The 17,193-nt window shown below is 37.8% G+C and overlaps 1 protein-coding gene across 11 annotated transcripts in view; it reads left to right on the forward strand.

Annotated features, from left to right (window-relative positions):
* FAM135A (family with sequence similarity 135 member A) overlaps nucleotides 1-13,261 on the forward strand; it is a 132,014-nt gene extending 118,753 nt beyond the window's left edge. For all 11 annotated transcript variants that reach the window (XM_037987125.2, XM_008013588.3, XM_037987126.2 and 8 more), the window contains 2 exons: nucleotides 8,813-8,926; nucleotides 11,802-13,261. In XM_037987125.2, the coding sequence (XP_037843053.2) occupies nucleotides 8,813-8,926; nucleotides 11,802-12,007 (320 nt within the window). In that variant the 3' untranslated portion in view covers nucleotides 12,008-13,261. The remainder of the gene's footprint in view (nucleotides 1-8,812; nucleotides 8,927-11,801) is intronic.
* Nucleotides 13,262-17,193: the final 3,932 nt, after the last annotated feature.

Here is a 17,193-nt window from a genome sequence, read left to right on the forward strand (position 1 = left end):
TAGATTATGAAGATGAAAGTTGCAATGAAGGTGTTCATATATCAATTATGTTATGTAGTCCAGAGCAATATGGAAGATTTATTTTAATCTTTTTCGTGGTAAAAAGTAACAACATACTTACAAATTTTTCTGGTTAAACCATGTCATCCTATAAATAGGGAAATCTTGTCACTTTCCCAAATTAAAGGTAACCGTTTAACAAATAATTAGGCACTTGAGGGGCTCAGTGAAGTATTCACCCACAGACCAGTTAACTAGGTTGTCTTTGAGGAGCTAGAATCAAGGTAGGTGTAGAAAAGATGAACCTAGAATATTAGCTCCCAAAGTAGACTTCCGGCATTTTTGTTGGCTGCACTTCAACACAGATGAAGTACTGCTGTAATTCCTATCAGCACTACACCTCTGGAGCTTGCCATGCTTCACTTTGAGTTTCTGCCTTCTGTAGCCAACACTGCTAGACAAGAAATTGAAACAAAAGATTCAAAAAGGGCCATAATATATATAACTAACTTGGTTCTTGGCTAATATAAAAAACAAACCTTCTGTGTAAAAGCACAATATTAGTATTAATATACTTGTTGAATAACTAGAAAACTGGTTACCAAGTTTAAAATGCATTTTTAAAGTACAGTACTGTCGTAAGAATCACATTTAGAAGTATAACAGCATCGTGTGTTTAATCAGTATCAGAATTTTTACATTTATTTTATTATCATGGAAACTGAGAGTGAAAGGGTATCTTTGAAATCCTCTGACTATTCTTTACTGATTTTGCCTACTTCCACTGAGCTGCGTGAACATGAGGAGCCATAGACACTTCTTGCAGGGATCTCAGTCTAAAGCAGTAATTCCAAACCTTAGTGGTGTTTCTCTTGAGAAATACATCAGAATCTCTGCAAAGAGCTATTTTGAAAAATGTCTTTAATATAATTTTATTTGGAAAAATGTAATGCCTTTTATTCTTAAAAATATAGAAATCTTTTAAAAATCTTAATCAATGGGAAATTTGTGAGGAAGTTTTAAATGATCATGTGATCTGGCAAATACATAATTAATTCACAGAGCACACATCTGGAGGTAACATGTAATATTGTTTATGCCTGAGTGGTATAATGTGTACTGCTGTTCCTAATACATAACAACCCAACAGAAAAAAAATGGGCAAAAGAGAAAAGAGGTAGTTAGCTACCAAAGAATAAAATTAAAAATACATATATATGGAAGGCCAATAAACAATAAGTTAATCATTTTTGCCTTTAGGTTGGTAAAATGTAAAAGATGCTATACAGTATTGATGAGCGTGTGAAACAGAAATCTTCATGTATTAATGGTGGAAGGAGAAATTACCTTTTTGGAGAGTACATTTATCAGAATTTTAAGAATGTACTCAACAATTCCACTTTTGGGATTTTTCCTACAGAAATCTCATATGATTAGGTAAAAGCTATTCTTGCTGTGTTATACCTTTTTTATGTCCGTTCCCCTCTGAAGTGGAATGGACATAAATGTCCTTCGCTAGGGAAATAGGAAACATACTAAGAGTTAATCCTGGTAATTCCATGTAGAAGTTAAAAGAATGAGATAAATTTATTTATACAAACATGAAAAGCTGTCCCCAAAATATTAAGTGAAAAAAAGACATAAAATAGCATAACTACTATAATCCTAGTTATATTTTTAAAATGAAAAATAAATCGTGTGTATACCAAGAAAGGAATTTGGAACAAAATGCAGACATGCCTTGGAGATACTGTGGATTTGGTTCCAGATCACCATAAAAAAAGGTGAGTCACGTGAATTTTTTTGGTTTCCCAAGGCATATAAAAGTTATATTTACGCTATACTATAGTCCAGAGTGTACAATAGCATTATGTCTAAAAAAAAATGCATACTTTAATTTTAAAATACTTTATTGTTAAAAATGCTAATGATTATCTGAGCCTTCAGCTAGTCATAATGCTTTTGCTAATCAGGATGGTGGTTGCTGAAGATTGAGGTGGCTATGGCAATTTCTTAAATTACAACAACGAGGTTTGCTGCATTAATTGACTCTTCCTTTCACAAAAGATATCTCTGTAGCACATGATGCTGTTTGATAGTATTTTACCCATAGTAGAACTTCTTTCAAAATTAGAATCAATCCTCTCAAACCCTGCCACTGCTTTTTCAACTAAGTTTATGTAATATTCCAGATCTTTTGTTGTCATTTCAACAATGGTCACAGCATCTTTACCAGACATAGATTCCATCTCAAGAAACCACTTTCTGTGTTCATCCATAAGAGGCAACTCTTCGTCTATTCAAGTTTGATCATGAGATTGCAGCCATTCAGTCACATCTTCAGGCTCCATTTCTAATTCTAGTTCTCTTGCTATTTCTACCACATCTGCAGTTACTTTCTTCACTGAAGTCTTGAACCCCTCAAAGTTATCCATAAAGGCTGGAATCAGCCTCTTCCAAACTTCTGTTCATGTTGATATTTTGACCTCCTCCCATGAATCATGAATATTCTTAATGGCATCTGTAATGGTGAATTTTTTCCCAAAGGTTTTCATTTTACTTTGCTCAGATCCATCAGAGGAACCACTACCTATGACAGCTATCACCTTACAAAATGTATTTCTTAAGTAATAAGACTTGAAAGTCAAAATAACTAATGGATCACTTGGGCTGCAGAATAGATGTTGTGTTAGCCCACATGGAAACATCATTAATCTCCATGAGAGGTCTTAGTTGAGTAGGGGGATTGTTAATGAGCAATAATATTTTGAAAGGAATCTTTTTTTCTGAGTTGTAGGTCTCAACTGTGGGCTTAAAATATTCAGTAACCCATGCTGTACACAGATGTGCTGTAATCCAGGCTTTGTTGTTCCATTAATAGAGCACAGAGTAGATTTCATATAATTCTTAACGGCTTAATAGTGAAAAGTAGCCCTTTTTATTTCCTTCAAGAACTTTTCCTTTGCATTCACATCTTGACTAACTCTTTTGCACAAGAAGCCTGGTTTTCAGCCTGTCTTGGCTTTTGACATGCCTTCCTCACTAAGCTTAATCATTTCTAGCTTTTGATTTAAAGTAAGAAACAGAGCCGGGCATGGTGGCTCACGCCTGTAATCCCAGAACTTTGCGAGGCCAAGGCTGGGGATCACTGAAGCCTAGGAGTTTGAGATCAGCCTGAGCAACACAGTGAGATCCTATTTCTACAAAAAATAACAAAAATGTACCCAATGTGTTGTCGCATACCTGTCGTTTCAGCTACCTCAGAGGTTGAGGTGGGAGGATCCCTTGAGCCCAGGAGGTAGAGGCCACAGTGAGTCATGATTGCACCACTGCACTGTAGCCTGGGTCGGGGTGAGACCCTGTCTCAAAAAATAAAAATAATGGGAGAAACATGTGACTTTTCCTTTCACTTGAGCATTTAGAGGCCATTGTGGGGTTATTGATCGGCCCAATTCCCATATAGTTGTGTCTCAGGGACTAGAGAGGCCCAAGGAAAGAGACAGAGACTGGAAATGTCTCTCCCGTTGGTGGAGCAGTCAGAGTATAGTTCATAAGTTCACCGTCTTATATGGGCATGGTTCATGGCATTGCAAAACAATTCCAATAGTAACATCAAAGGTCACTGATCACAGATCACTGTAACAGATATAATGAAAAAGTTTGAATATTGTAAGAATTACCAAAATGTGACACAGAGACACAAAGTGAATATGTACTGTTGGAAAAATGGTGCCAATGGACTTGCTCAACGCAGGGTTGCCACCTTCAATTTGTAAAAAACATAATATCTGCCGAGCACAGTAAAGCGAAGTACAGTTAAACAAGGTATACCTGTATAAAACTGTGATTGCTTTATAAATATTGAATTTGAAAAAGTTAAACATTTTAAGTGTACAATCTTCTGGAGTTGTAAACAATACTAACATCTGGCAAAATGTTTTATTACTATGAATTTTCAGAAAGAACAGACATCAGTGACATTAAATAATGTATCTTATATAAGTAATCCAGATACAATTGAGTCTGGTTTCTGCTTTTGATAAGAAACCCTTTGTATAAACCTCAGTTAAGAAAAATGCAAAAAAATGAGGCATGCCTGTACACAACTGTTAGCTGTGTCGTTAGTGAATGGCAGCAGGCCCGGCAGTGGGGTTGGGGGAAGGCAAGAGGAGCTAGTAAAGGGGAATAGTTGAAGTTTTTTTTTTTTTTTTGAGATGGAGTCTTGCTCTGTTGCTCAGGCTGGAGTACAGTGGCGTGATCTCAGCTCACTGCAACCTCCACCTTCTGGGTTCAAGCAATTCTCCTGCCTCAGCCTACCAAGTAGCTGGGATTACAGGTGCCCACCACCATGCACAGCTAATTTTTTGTATCTTTGGTAGAGACAGGGTTTCACCATATTGGCCAGGCTGGTCTCAAATTGCTGACCTTGTGATCCACCCGCCTCGGCCTCCCAAAGTGCTGGATTACAGGCATGAGCCACTGCACCCAGCCAAACTGCTTCAGTTCTAAAAATGAAAAAGGGTAGGGCAAGAGGTAACACAGTTATATGTCACCTATCCAGAACTCTTGAGAAATATACATTTCAGGAGCCACTTACAGAATTATTAAAAATCAAATCTGTTGTTAGTCAATATATTTGAGAGCCTACTGTTTGTTCAGCACTAAGCAATAACATTTTTAATTTTTTTTAACTTGGAGAGAAATTAATAAAATATTTTACATCTTTTTTTGAATATAGAGCACTAAAAATAGTTTAACCCAGCCTCTTCTTCCAACCGTTTTCACATCAGGGCATCAATAGCAAATGATTTTTTTTTTTTTTTTTTTGAGACGGAGTCTCGCTCTGTAGCCCAGGCTGGAGTGCAGTGGCTGGATCTCAGCTCACTGCAAGCTCCGCCTCCCTGGTCCACGCCATTCTCCTGACTCAGCCTCCCGAGTAGCTGGGACTACAGGTGCCCGCCACCATGCCCGGCTAGTTTTTTTTGTATTTTTTAGTAGAGACGGGGTCTCACCGTGTTAGCCAGGATGATCTCGATCTCCTGACCTCGTGATCCACCCGTCTCGGCCTCCCAAAGTGCTGGGATTACAGGCTTGAGCCACCACACCTGGCCAGCAAATGATTATATTTTTAAAGCACAATTGGGTAAGCCATTATTAGATAAACCAGTGAACCAACCAGGTTGTTCCCCCAGCAGAGGGGACCAGCCTGGGGACTTCAGCCCTACCCAGTCATCTGAGAATGCTAACCAGATCAGTTTCCGGACCCACCTATAACTGCACACCGTAGGAAGTTCTCCTTTAACCTGTTGATGTGTTTACATTCATTAACAGTAGTTCCATACTACGCTGAAATAAAATGGTATTCTCAGAGATACAGATTTTAACCCTAAACTAATCAGTCTCCTGATCCCTAGTCCAATATGTCCTTTCTTCTCAACTAGACTGCCTCAACTTGGGTAAGTTCCTAGTTCCCACCAAAAGTTAGGGCCAGATTTTGATGTTAAAGACTACTTAGCTAAATTGAGTGGACGTTAATATATGGGAGCCAATATTGATATTTTTTGAGGGAAGACATATACTTTATAATTTATAATTTTAATCTGATACTTCAAACTGGGACAAACCAAAGATATGGTCACTTTTTTATCCCTCCCAGACATATTGCATAACTTAATTTTTATAATGGATGTGAAATTTTCTAAACATTACAAAATCTTTTTTTAAAGAAAAAGGAAGCAGATATAAATTTAAAATTCTTCCAAAAAATTAAAAATAAAATTTAACTTGAAGGAAACATATAAAATAAAACTCAGGAAAGAAATTTATAATGGAAGTCAGGAGACCAGCAAGTAGAGAATAGCAGTGATACTGGTAAGAAGAGAAAGCAACATATACTACATATGAAGCAAGCCAAACTTGATGATGTAGTATATATGAGGGAATTAATAATTAAAGCTGGCCAATATTTCTCATTGGACTAGAATAAGAATAGGCTTATAGAATACAGAATTTAAGATAGCAAGCGAAATTTTGGAAATAGAATTTAGTGTTAGGAATAGTGAATGTTAAAGTGACACAAAGCTTTGTGTCAAGTTATCTGGCAAGAAAAGCAGGCCAGAAATTTAGATTTGATGAGCAGATATAAAAATGATAATTAAAAGCAGAGAGAATGATGAGTAAAGAATAAAATGTCATATATGCCTGAAAACAAAGTAAGTTTTGTTTTCTCCTAAAATTACCCATCAGAAAGGAGAGTGCTGCCTTATATTCAAATCACTAACACAGGGTAATCTCTCAGTTACTTATTTTCACTTACTTGGAGAAGACATACTGGCCTGAAATAACCATTGTATTTTGGATGCAAATTCAGGCTAACAGGTAGAATTAAAATTTGGTCAAACAAGATGAGGCCTGAGAATTGACCCTTAAACTTTTAGCATTGTCGAGGTCATTCGTGATCTTGAAAGAGCAATTTATATGGGGTAATTAGGAAGAAAGACTTCTGGGAATAGGTTCAGTAAAGAACCGGAGGAAAGGAAGAGAAGGGAGACACATAGAAAACTCATGAAGCATTTTGTTACAACACTGTGCCAAGAAATGGGTAATAGAGGAGTATAAGGTCCAGGTACAGGTTCATTTATTTGGTTTTTGGGTGGTTTTTTGGTTTTTGTTTTTGTTTTTTGAAACAGAGTCTCGCTCTATCACCCAGGCTGCAGTGCAATGGTGCGATATTGGCTCATCCGCCTCCCGAGTTCAAGCAATTCTCCTGCATCAGCCTCCTGAGTAGCTGGGATTACAGGCGCCTGCCACCATGCTGGCTAATTTTTGTGTTTTTAGTAGAGACGGGGTTTTGCCATGTTGGCCAGGCTGGTCTCGAACTCCTGACCTCAGGTGGTCCACCCTCGGCCTCCCAAAGTGCTGGGATTATAGGCGTGAGCCACCATACCTGGACATTAATTATATTTTCATAAAATATGAAATCTCAGCTCATTCTATTGGAATTATAGATTTAGCTCATTCAGTTTATGGGAAATGTATGCCATAAAATCCAATTGGCAAAGCCATTTCTCACTGTCAAACAGTCAACTTAAATTGACTTTTTGTCAGAAAAAGTTAGACTTTATATTTTACTTGGTTTTCCAGAGACTTTTATACCCTAGGGCCATATACCTTAATAAGATCTGAAATAGATTGGAGAGATAATATCTTTATCTTGTAAAGTAGGAGAAAGTCAAGTCACTTTTAGAAAAGAGCTCATCTGGAGATTGGGATCTGGAAATCAATTTTCCTTTTTTCTTTTTTATTTTTAGAGACAAGCTCTTGCTCTGTCACCTGGGCTGGAGTGCAGTGCTGCAACCATGGCTCACTGCAGCCTGCACCTCCTGGGCTCAAGGGGTCCTCACACCTCAGCCTCCTGAGTAACTGAGACTACAGTTATGCAGCACCACACCTGGCTAATTTTCGTAATTTCGTAGAGACAGGATCTCACTTTGTTGCCCAGGCTGGTCTCAAACTCCTGGGCTCAGGCAATTTTTCCCCCTCGACCTCCCAAAGTTCTGAGATTACAGGCATGAGCCACCTCGCCCAGCCTGGAAATCAGTTTTCTTAAAGCTATACACACCTATCTACACCACAGAGAGTCTTAGATGACTCCAGTGGTAAATGTATGAATACCTGTGCTCTAGGACACATAGATGATTCCCAAAGTGGCACTGATAATGATGAAGATATTGGTGTCAAATTGTGTCATGAGATGTGAGAATGAAGGTGGGAGAGGAGTCATTTTTTCTTAATATTTTATACAATATTATTTTAAACATATGTTCGATTAACTTCTCTAATAGATACTTGATTATTTCATTTATCTTTTTAGGATTGTATACATTCAAAATGTCACCTCCCCCAAAAAAGTGGTATAGTCTCATTAGGAAAAAGGAAGGATGGCCTTATTTTTGGCATAGATAGTATCATACTGTCACACTTGGCTATGTGTGAATCCATACTTTTCCCAAGATTAAGATCTTTAGGCCAGGAGTGGTGGTTCATTCCTGTAATCCCAGCATTTTGAGAGCCCGAGGTGGGCGGATCACTTTGAGGCCAGGAGTTCAAGAGCAGCCTGGCCAATATGGTGAAGCCCCATCTCTACTAAAAATGCAAAAATTAGCCAGGTGTGGTGGCCCACATCTGTAATTCCAGCTACTCAGGAGGCTGAGGCATGAGAATCACTTGAACCCAGGAGGCAGAGGTTGCAGTGAGCCGAGATTGCACCACTGCACTCCAGCCTGGGCGACAAAGCGAGACTCCATCTCAAAAAATAATAAAAATTTTAAAAAAGAAAATATAAATCATATTAGGCAAGTGTTATAAATGAAAAGAAAGTAAAAAGTCAGCTTTAAATGATTTCTTATAAAGTGTTTTGTTTGTTTTAATGGAAGAGTATAATTTTGTTTCTTTGGAGATAGTCCTAAATATTGATGAATACCTTTTGGAAGGTAAGAATATCATGGAATACTTTCTATAGAACATTAGTCCACATATTCTGTTTCCTGCCTATCTCCACGCCACTGAGCAACAGTGCTTGCTCCCAGTGCAAACACACATTCTCACTCAGCATCAACACTACATAACAGTGAAGTAGGGTTTTTTGTAGAGAACATGTAGAAATTTGGAGAAAGGATTCATCAAGTATTGACAAAGACAGAAACTTAGTACTGCTAAGGAAATTTATGTTTTGGTCACTTAATATGATACTAATAACTTGTTTTAAATCTGGTTAACTACTGCATTATAATTTATTATATTCTATTCACAGGGCTTCATTATTTCAAAAATGTTGTGCTAGTGGGATCTCTACAGGATCGCTATGTTCCTTATCACTCTGCCCGCATTGAAATGTGTAAAACAGCTTTAAAGGACAAACAGTCAGGTAATGGAATAAAAGTATTTCAAAGAGTTATAGGTATTAATGAGCTCTTTCTGAAATTTTTCTTGTAGTCACTTTCTCTCTTATCTGTCACTCTTCTCTTTCCTATTACTTCCTTTCCACCCACTTATATTAACAGCTATCCTTCTTCCATTTCTCTTCCTTTCTTCTCACCTGCCACGTGAACTGCCTTTACCAATGAAGAAGTTCTTTCATCTAATCACAAATGCTTCTCCATTCTGCTGCCTCAGACGTAGTTCATACTTTGATTTCCTCTGAATTATTGGGACTGACAATTGTGGTCATCCTTGTCACATGTTCTGCTGTACCTCACTTTTACACAAAGGTAGCAGCATGGATTTGCCCCTCTTTACCAATAGTAAATGAGAAAGACTTTATGTATTTGTTCTTTTGCTATTTGTGAATAACAAAATAAATTTAAATTATAGCCATTTGGAGCCAGAAGGAAACTTGAGTCCTGTTTGCTCATTTTATAACTAAAGCCCAGAGATACTAAGTGGCTTAGCCAAAGTCAGTTAGTTAATTACAGACTTAGGTCAAGAACCTGGTCTCCGGCGGGTGTGGTGGCCCCCGCCTGTAATCCCAGCACTTTGGGAGGCTGAAGCAGGCAGATCACCTGAGGTCAGGAGTTCGAGGCCAGCCTGGCCAACGCAGTGAAACCCTGTCTCTACTAAAAATACAAAAACTAGCCGGGCATGGTGGCAAGTACCTGTAATCCCAGCTACTTGGGAGACTGAGGCTGGAGAATAGCTTGAACCCAGGAGGTGGAGGTTGCAGTGAGCTGAGATTGCGCCATTGCACTGAAGCCTGGGAGACAAGAACAAAACTCTGTCTCAAAAAAAAAGAAACCTGATCTCCTACCTCTCATTATTGCCTCAAATCCATTTTTGGAATGAGGCTGATTTTAAACTCTTAATTCTTTATTTTTCTACATTGTGATGGTGAACAGCTCCTTAAGGCAAGAACTCTCTTAAGCACATTTTTATTGGCAGTGCCTAACATGGTGCCTGGTACATGGTAAGTACTCCTTTATTGTACATTTGTGACATCAAAATAACCTTTTCTTAACTTCTGTTCTAGCAAAGGCTAGAGTCCACCTAAGGAAAAAATTCAGAAGAGGCTTAACCTTCGGATGAGTAGCTGAAACTAGATAAATGTCCCTTATTTTAACAGTAAGGTTCTGTGACATTGGGGGACAGGGGAAATCAAATGATGAAGACATGTTTAGACCTATTCCTGTATTAACATATTTTTAAAATAGCATGGAACCACAAATCCAACCTGACTCACAATGAAAACTAAGAGGAGAGGTGGGAGTAAAGTTTTTGATGAGTATATATTAAGTCAGTCTTTCTCTTAAACACCTCTCTTCTCTGTATCTGATTGTGCTTCTGTGTACTTTTCCCTTCTTGTCATTCCTCAGGCAGCATCCTACCTGCCCTCTGAAGTTTAATATTTACCTCTCTAAAGCTCACAGGTTCCATGGACACTGTTAGTACTCATTTACTAATATATAGTAGTGCATAAGCATTATGTTTTGCCCCCTTAGAAGGCAGTTTATACATTTATGTGGATGTGTTCTCATCTTTATCTTTTATGTGCTTAGTGTGACCTCAGTAAATCCATTGTAAGAATTAGCAAAACGTAGTTTGGGCGCAGTGGTTCATGCCTGTAATCCCAGCACTTTGGGAGGCTGAGGCAGAAGGCTCACCTGAGTCCAGGAGTCTGAGACTAGCCTAGGCAACATAGCAAGACCCCATGTCTGCCAAAAATAAAACATTAGCCAGGCTAATGTAAACGGTGGTGCATGCCTGTGTGGTCCCAGCTACTCAGGAGGGTTAAGATGGAAGGCTCGCTTGAGCCTGTGATGTGGAGGCTGCAGTGAGTTGTGATCATGCCACTGCACTCCAGCCTGGGTAGTAGAGTGACACCCTGTCTCAAAACAAAAAAAAAAAAGAATTAGCCAAAAATAAGGAGAGAGGAGCACAAGTACTAAATAAACCCGCAGACCAAACAAAAGATCCTGTTTGTTATTTGAGCCAAGCTCACGTTGTTCATCTGACTATAGGAGGTTGCTATTCTCTCTTAAAATAATTTGGAAGTTTTGACTGCCACAGAAACATTTTTAAAGTATTTGTTGTAGGCCAAGTTTATAATTTTGCCTTATCAAAATGTCTCACCATGGCTGGCTTATTTTCATAATTGTTTAATGAGTTATAAGTGACTTAATGTTAAAGAAAATTATTTCTTTTGTTATAGGCATTGCTTTGAGTTAAAAATACCAAATTTCAGCTGGGCGCAGTGGCTCATGCCTGTAATCCCAGCACTTTGGGAGGCTGAGGTGGGCAGATTGCCTGAGGTCAGGAGTTCAAGACCAGCCTGACCAACATGGTGAATCCCTGACTCTATTAAAGATACAAAAATTAACCAGGTGTGGTGGTACACGCCTGTAATCCCAGCTACAGAGGAGGCTGAGACAGGAGAATCGCTTGAACCTGGGAGGCAGAGGTTACAGTGAGCCAAGACCACGCCATTGCGCTCTAGCCTGGGCAACAAGAGCGAAACTCCGTCTCAAAAAAAAAAAAAAAAAAAAAAAAATTCAAATTTCAAGAATAATGTATAATAAATTTGTTATTTCCACTTGACTAGATAATGTGATTACTTATATTTTCTATAAACAGTCCCAAAAATGATAGTTGAAGGAAAATTAAACCTTTTTAAAAACAGCCATTTTTCTGCTTTATATGGAAATAATGTAACTAAATTTTATAACTTATCTAAAAATTGGCATAGGTTTTTTTTTTTTTTTTCAGTTACTCATGTGAACTAATTTTCCTTTTTTCTGTTGGTTCCACAGGACAGATCTATTCCGAAATGATCCACAATTTGCTTCGCCCAGTTCTGCAAAGCAAGGACTGTAATTTGGTTCGCTACAATGTCATCAATGCATTGCCCAATACAGCTGATTCACTCATTGGGAGAGCTGCACATATAGCTGTTCTTGATTCGGAAATCTTTTTAGAGAAATTCTTTCTGGTTGCTGCCCTCAAATATTTCCAATAGTATAAAAGCATTGTTAGCGACTGGACAATTACCTCATTCAACAATGTTTCAAATAATGTATTATATTAAAATGTAGATGCTTGATAAGTTCTAAGAAATATTTATACCTTTTTATATGGAAGATAATTTATATCATCCATGTTTAGTGCTTTTTAAACATCAACTTTACTTTCTAGGTAATGTGGCTGTGCAATATTTTTTAATTTTATCTTTTTACTTTTCTATTACTTTTTCATATATTTTGCTACCTAAGTATTTCAGTGAAACTTTAAGCCCATACCTATGTCTGATTGTTTATTATCGGCTTTCCACAATTCTTACATCAGACTACATTATATTAGAGACCATTATTGCTAGAATAGCGTGAGATTTAAAATTTTCTAATACTGGGGGTATTATTTAGTTGATTATAAATTTTACTTTTCACATTTTACTGTGTTTTAACTGGAAATAAAATTATGGCTGCTACAATATATTTTTTGAAATCAACTTCCGTAGTTCTAAAATACACCTTTATTATACAATCAAACCAGGTAGTTCATATATGACAGTGTCATAAAAGTTTTCTATAAAGTCATTACTGTTGCTTAAACATACGTCATGCCTATTAAAATATATTTTCTACTGGTGATTCAACATTATTTCTCATACTGACTTTTATTACTGGAAATTTTCCTGTTCATGTTGGCAGCAGATAAAGATTTTTGAATGTTTGAATGCCCTCTGCCTTGATTTGGTTGGAATTTTTGCTAAATTGGTAATGTTGCTTGAACTTTATGACTACATTTCCTTTTAACTTTTTTCATGGACTTCCTTATATGTACATAATAATTAAATGTTGAAATTTATGAAATACTTTTATGAATTTAGATAATTTTTAAATATTGTTAAAATTTATTGAACTAAAAAGTAATGTAAATAAAATAATTCATGTTAAAAATGGAACAAAATAATTAACTTTACATGTTTGGTGATACAGATGCAAATGTTTTTGATATATGGAGATGTTGAGTCTTTTGACTTTACTAAAGGTGCTGAATAGCATTAAATTCACTATTTTCCTTTTCTGTTTTACTTGTGAAAATAAAAATGCACTAAGGTTGGGTATAAGTTCTGTTTGCACTCACTAATTGTGACAGACAGAGGTTTTTGTAAGTATTTATTGTACAATCGATGCATGTTTATTTTTAGCGTTGTGTTATTGCCTCTGGTGTTAATAAATAAACAAATGGCTATCTGGAGGAACAGCTACAACACTTGTAATGCTTTGCTTATTCTCAGAATACTAGAGGTATATATATATTTTTTATAAGATAGACCAGCCTAATTGTGTAACTTATAGCCTTTGTATTTTTATAATTTACATATTTTGTATATATTAAGTATTATAGTTAAAATAATTTTGATTGCTATTGATAATTATTTACTTTTTAGAAAGTACTCAAAATTTTCATAAACTAATATCCCAAGTGCATTATAACTAGGAAATGTAAATATATTAATTAGCCACCACATATTTTTGCCAAGCACATTTTTTATATTCCTATATCTTGGCTCTGAGTTTGAAATGTGCATATTCTAAGCTTGGATAATTTTCAAGTTTATCAAATGACTCATTCTTAATCATATAAATAGTATTTGTAGTGGAGATTGCTCTTACCATAGTTGGTTGATTAGTTTTTGGTTATTTTAATACGGTTTTAAAAGCACATTTGTGTTCATGGTTTAAAATCTAACAAATTTAACTTACTTGATTTATCTGGGAAACCATCACACACTATTCACTTCCAAATTCAGACTGTGGGAGATGGGGAGATGAGGTGCAGTTCTAGGGGAGAGAGGAAACGATTATCTGAAGTGGTATTACTGACTCTTACTTTAGAGAATCAATCTCCAATATTGAAGTATACCAGTAAGAGTTCTTGGTTGCAAACAACAACAACAAAAAATTATAATCAACCTAAGCAGAAAAATAATTTATTGGAAGAGGATCAGGTAGCACAGAATTGATGGAAGGGCTGGAGAGCCAGGTTTGGAAAACAAACAGAAGCCAAAGGAAAGTAGATGACCAAAATCATAGCCAAGTTCTGATGACCTCAAAAAGACCTAAACGACTGTATTCTTCTCTAGCCAGGATGACCCTGAAAACTGGATTTCAAGTACTTGTTTTATTACTTCAGATTCAAAGCGTAGTAGAATGTCCAACTGACCAAGTTTAAGTCTTGTGCCAGTGCTTGGGCTGTCAGGCATCAAAGACTGCACGTGTATCTGACCTCGTTAGTTTCCACAGTAGAAAATAGGACCCTTGATTCTACCAAGGTTAACCAAACATAGGAAATTGGTTTGATGACAGCACCAAATATAAACACATCAGGCATAATGTAGTCCATCTTTTTTCTTCCCAACATCTGCAAGCATAATTCTCTCTCCATATGTACACATTGAAAATTCATCTTTCTGACATAGTACTACTATCCCTCATCCAGTTTTAAGTCCAGGACCTCAGTGTGATGTTCTCTGATTCTGTAATAATCTCATCTGAATAGTTTGCAACTCATAAACAAAATTGTGACCTAACCCCCACCCCTATACATAATAACAGTATGATAAGAGAGGAAAGAACCTGGGTGTGGTGGCTTATGACTGTAATCCCAGCACTTTGGGAGGCTGAGGTGAGAGGATCGCTTGAGCTAGGAATTCAAGACCAGCCTGGGCAACATAACAAGACCCTATCTCTACAAAATAATTTAACTGAGCCTGGTGGCATGCACCTGTAGTCCCAGCTACTTGGAAGACTGATGTGGGTGGATCACTTGAGTCTAGGAGTTCCAGGCTGCAGTGAGTTACTGCACTACAGCCTGGGTGACAGGGAGACCCCCAACTCAAATATATGTATACATATGAAATAAGAAAATTTTATAGACATGCATGAGCCAGTGAGGAAGAAAATAGAACAGTGCTTTGCAAGTGTCCATGGTAAGAATTACCTGGACTACTTTAAAAATACACATTCCAGGACCTTATTACAGAGCAACTGAATCAAAATTTTCAGGATAGTGTAAAAGCAGCATCACGTTTTATGTCCCAAATTTCTGTAATAACACATTGCAAATACAGTACTCAGTCCTGTCACTGGTCGTGAATCTGGATGGTTATGACTTCTCACCACTGCCAACTATTTTCTGTTTTCTTTGTGTTCAACCAGCACCTCTGCTGATCAGATTTATGTATCCAGTGGATGACAGAGGCTCTGAGGTGTGGGTGGTCTTGCCTATATATGGTTGTAATCGTCTTATATGTAACTTTTACCATTCAGCATGGTGTTTTTTAAAATAAAATATAAAACCATGGTATTGCGAGGAGGTATTCCAGGAGACCCCCTGACTTCTGGTTATACTCTTCTCCCTACTCTCTTCTCTCCATGGTCATCAGGGACAATCACTCCAGCTAGCATCATCACCACTTTCTCTAACCTTACCTAGAGGAATGAGTTCAAAACGGCTGAGTGGCAATTCCAGCTGGGCACAAAAATTGCTATGCCAACAGAACCTGGAGTCACAGAGATGGCTGGCAAGAGCAGTAAAGGGTCTTGAGATTTTATCCTACTTGCAAGGTTACAGGCTAGGTTGCTGCAGTTTCATGGATGCTGACAGGATACTCCTGGGCAAAAGACAAAACAGCTTTATTACAGCAAAATAGAAGCCAGACTGTCCGCATATTTGCATCAGTTCCTGTAGCCCAATTCCCACAGTGTAATGCAGAGGGCCAGATGACGTATATGCACATTGGGGGGTTGCATTACAGGAGAAGAATCCAGGATCAAGAATCAAGCGGTTTTTAAACAAACAACAAACAAGCTAGTCTCTCTCCCCCAGGTAGCAGCAGTTAAATGGTAGTAATGCCGTGACTGCCTTGACCTACTTAGGTGCCTATATGACTAGCTACAGAAACTGCTTAGTATCAGGAGATGGATAAGACTTGCAGTCTGGCACACTCAGTAATAATATATAGGCATGTTCAGGGGCCATGGGAGCTTGTCTCTCCTCTCCCACAATGGAAAGCAAAATATATCAGTGAGTCAAACGCAATAGCAAGAAGTCAGACCCTTTTCTACTCTTTGATCTCTGTTATTCTGTCAACAGAAGAGATATCACCAAATACCATTAATTCATTTGGAAAATATGACAAATCCTTTAGGGCAATATCCCAAAGTGTATTTTCTTACCTGGTTCCAAAATAACCTTCAATAAGGTTGTCCGTCATTTCATAAAATCGGTTGCTTTTGGATGATGGAATACATAAGACTGTGAATCCCGCAGGCATTATTAGTCCCCTGCTTTACATCTTTCACGGGAAAATGAGTTCTTCGGTAAGAAGCAATGTTGTGTAGGATATTGTATTAAACATGGAGTAGTGTGTTAAGGTATTCAGTAAGTCCACAGGTGGAGTATATAACAAGCATAAATCAAGGAAAGCACTCTAAATGCAGAATAATTGTCTGTTCCTGTAAGAATAAATTGCTACCTCCTTCATAACAGTAGGATTTCATTGTCAGACCTGCCACCCAGGCCACATAAAAGTATATCAGGGGATCAAGTTGGTCACTGCAGTTGGTAAGTAGTGGTAGTAGCCAAGCAGTCATGACAGAAGAAAGACGGTGTTAAAAGTACATGTATGTCTCTCTTCTTGCCAGCACGGCTACCTTGTTACTGAGTCCACAGCTGTTGTGGGGGAAGGAGGCTGAGTGATGTCCACAGAAAGGGTCACTGTTGCAGCCCCTGTGTAATCCCCTTTTGAGAGTAGGCTGGACCTAATAATAGGATACAGTAGAAGTGGTGGGATGTCACTACCGAGATGAGATTACAGAAGGTCAGAGCATCCATTTTGAGGGGTCTTCCTTGCTCTTTAGTTCATTTGTCCTGTGGAAAGCCAGCTGCCATGTTGCAAGCTAGCCTTTGGAGAAGCCCACTTAACAAATAACTGAGAAAGTTTCCAGTCCAAAGTCCACAAGGAACCAAATCTTGCCAATAATCATGTGAACGAGCTTGGAAGCAGATACTCCCTTAGTTGTGCATTTATATGAGACTGGGACTCCAGCCAACAGCTCGGCCGCAACCTCATTTAGGACCCGGAACCACAGTCACTCAGGCTTCTAGATTCCTGATCCACAAAAACTGTCAGAGAAT

This window comes from Chlorocebus sabaeus, chromosome 17 (assembly GCF_047675955.1).
Source record: "Chlorocebus sabaeus isolate Y175 chromosome 17, mChlSab1.0.hap1, whole genome shotgun sequence".
Classification (NCBI taxonomy): domain Eukaryota; kingdom Metazoa; phylum Chordata; class Mammalia; order Primates; family Cercopithecidae; genus Chlorocebus; species Chlorocebus sabaeus.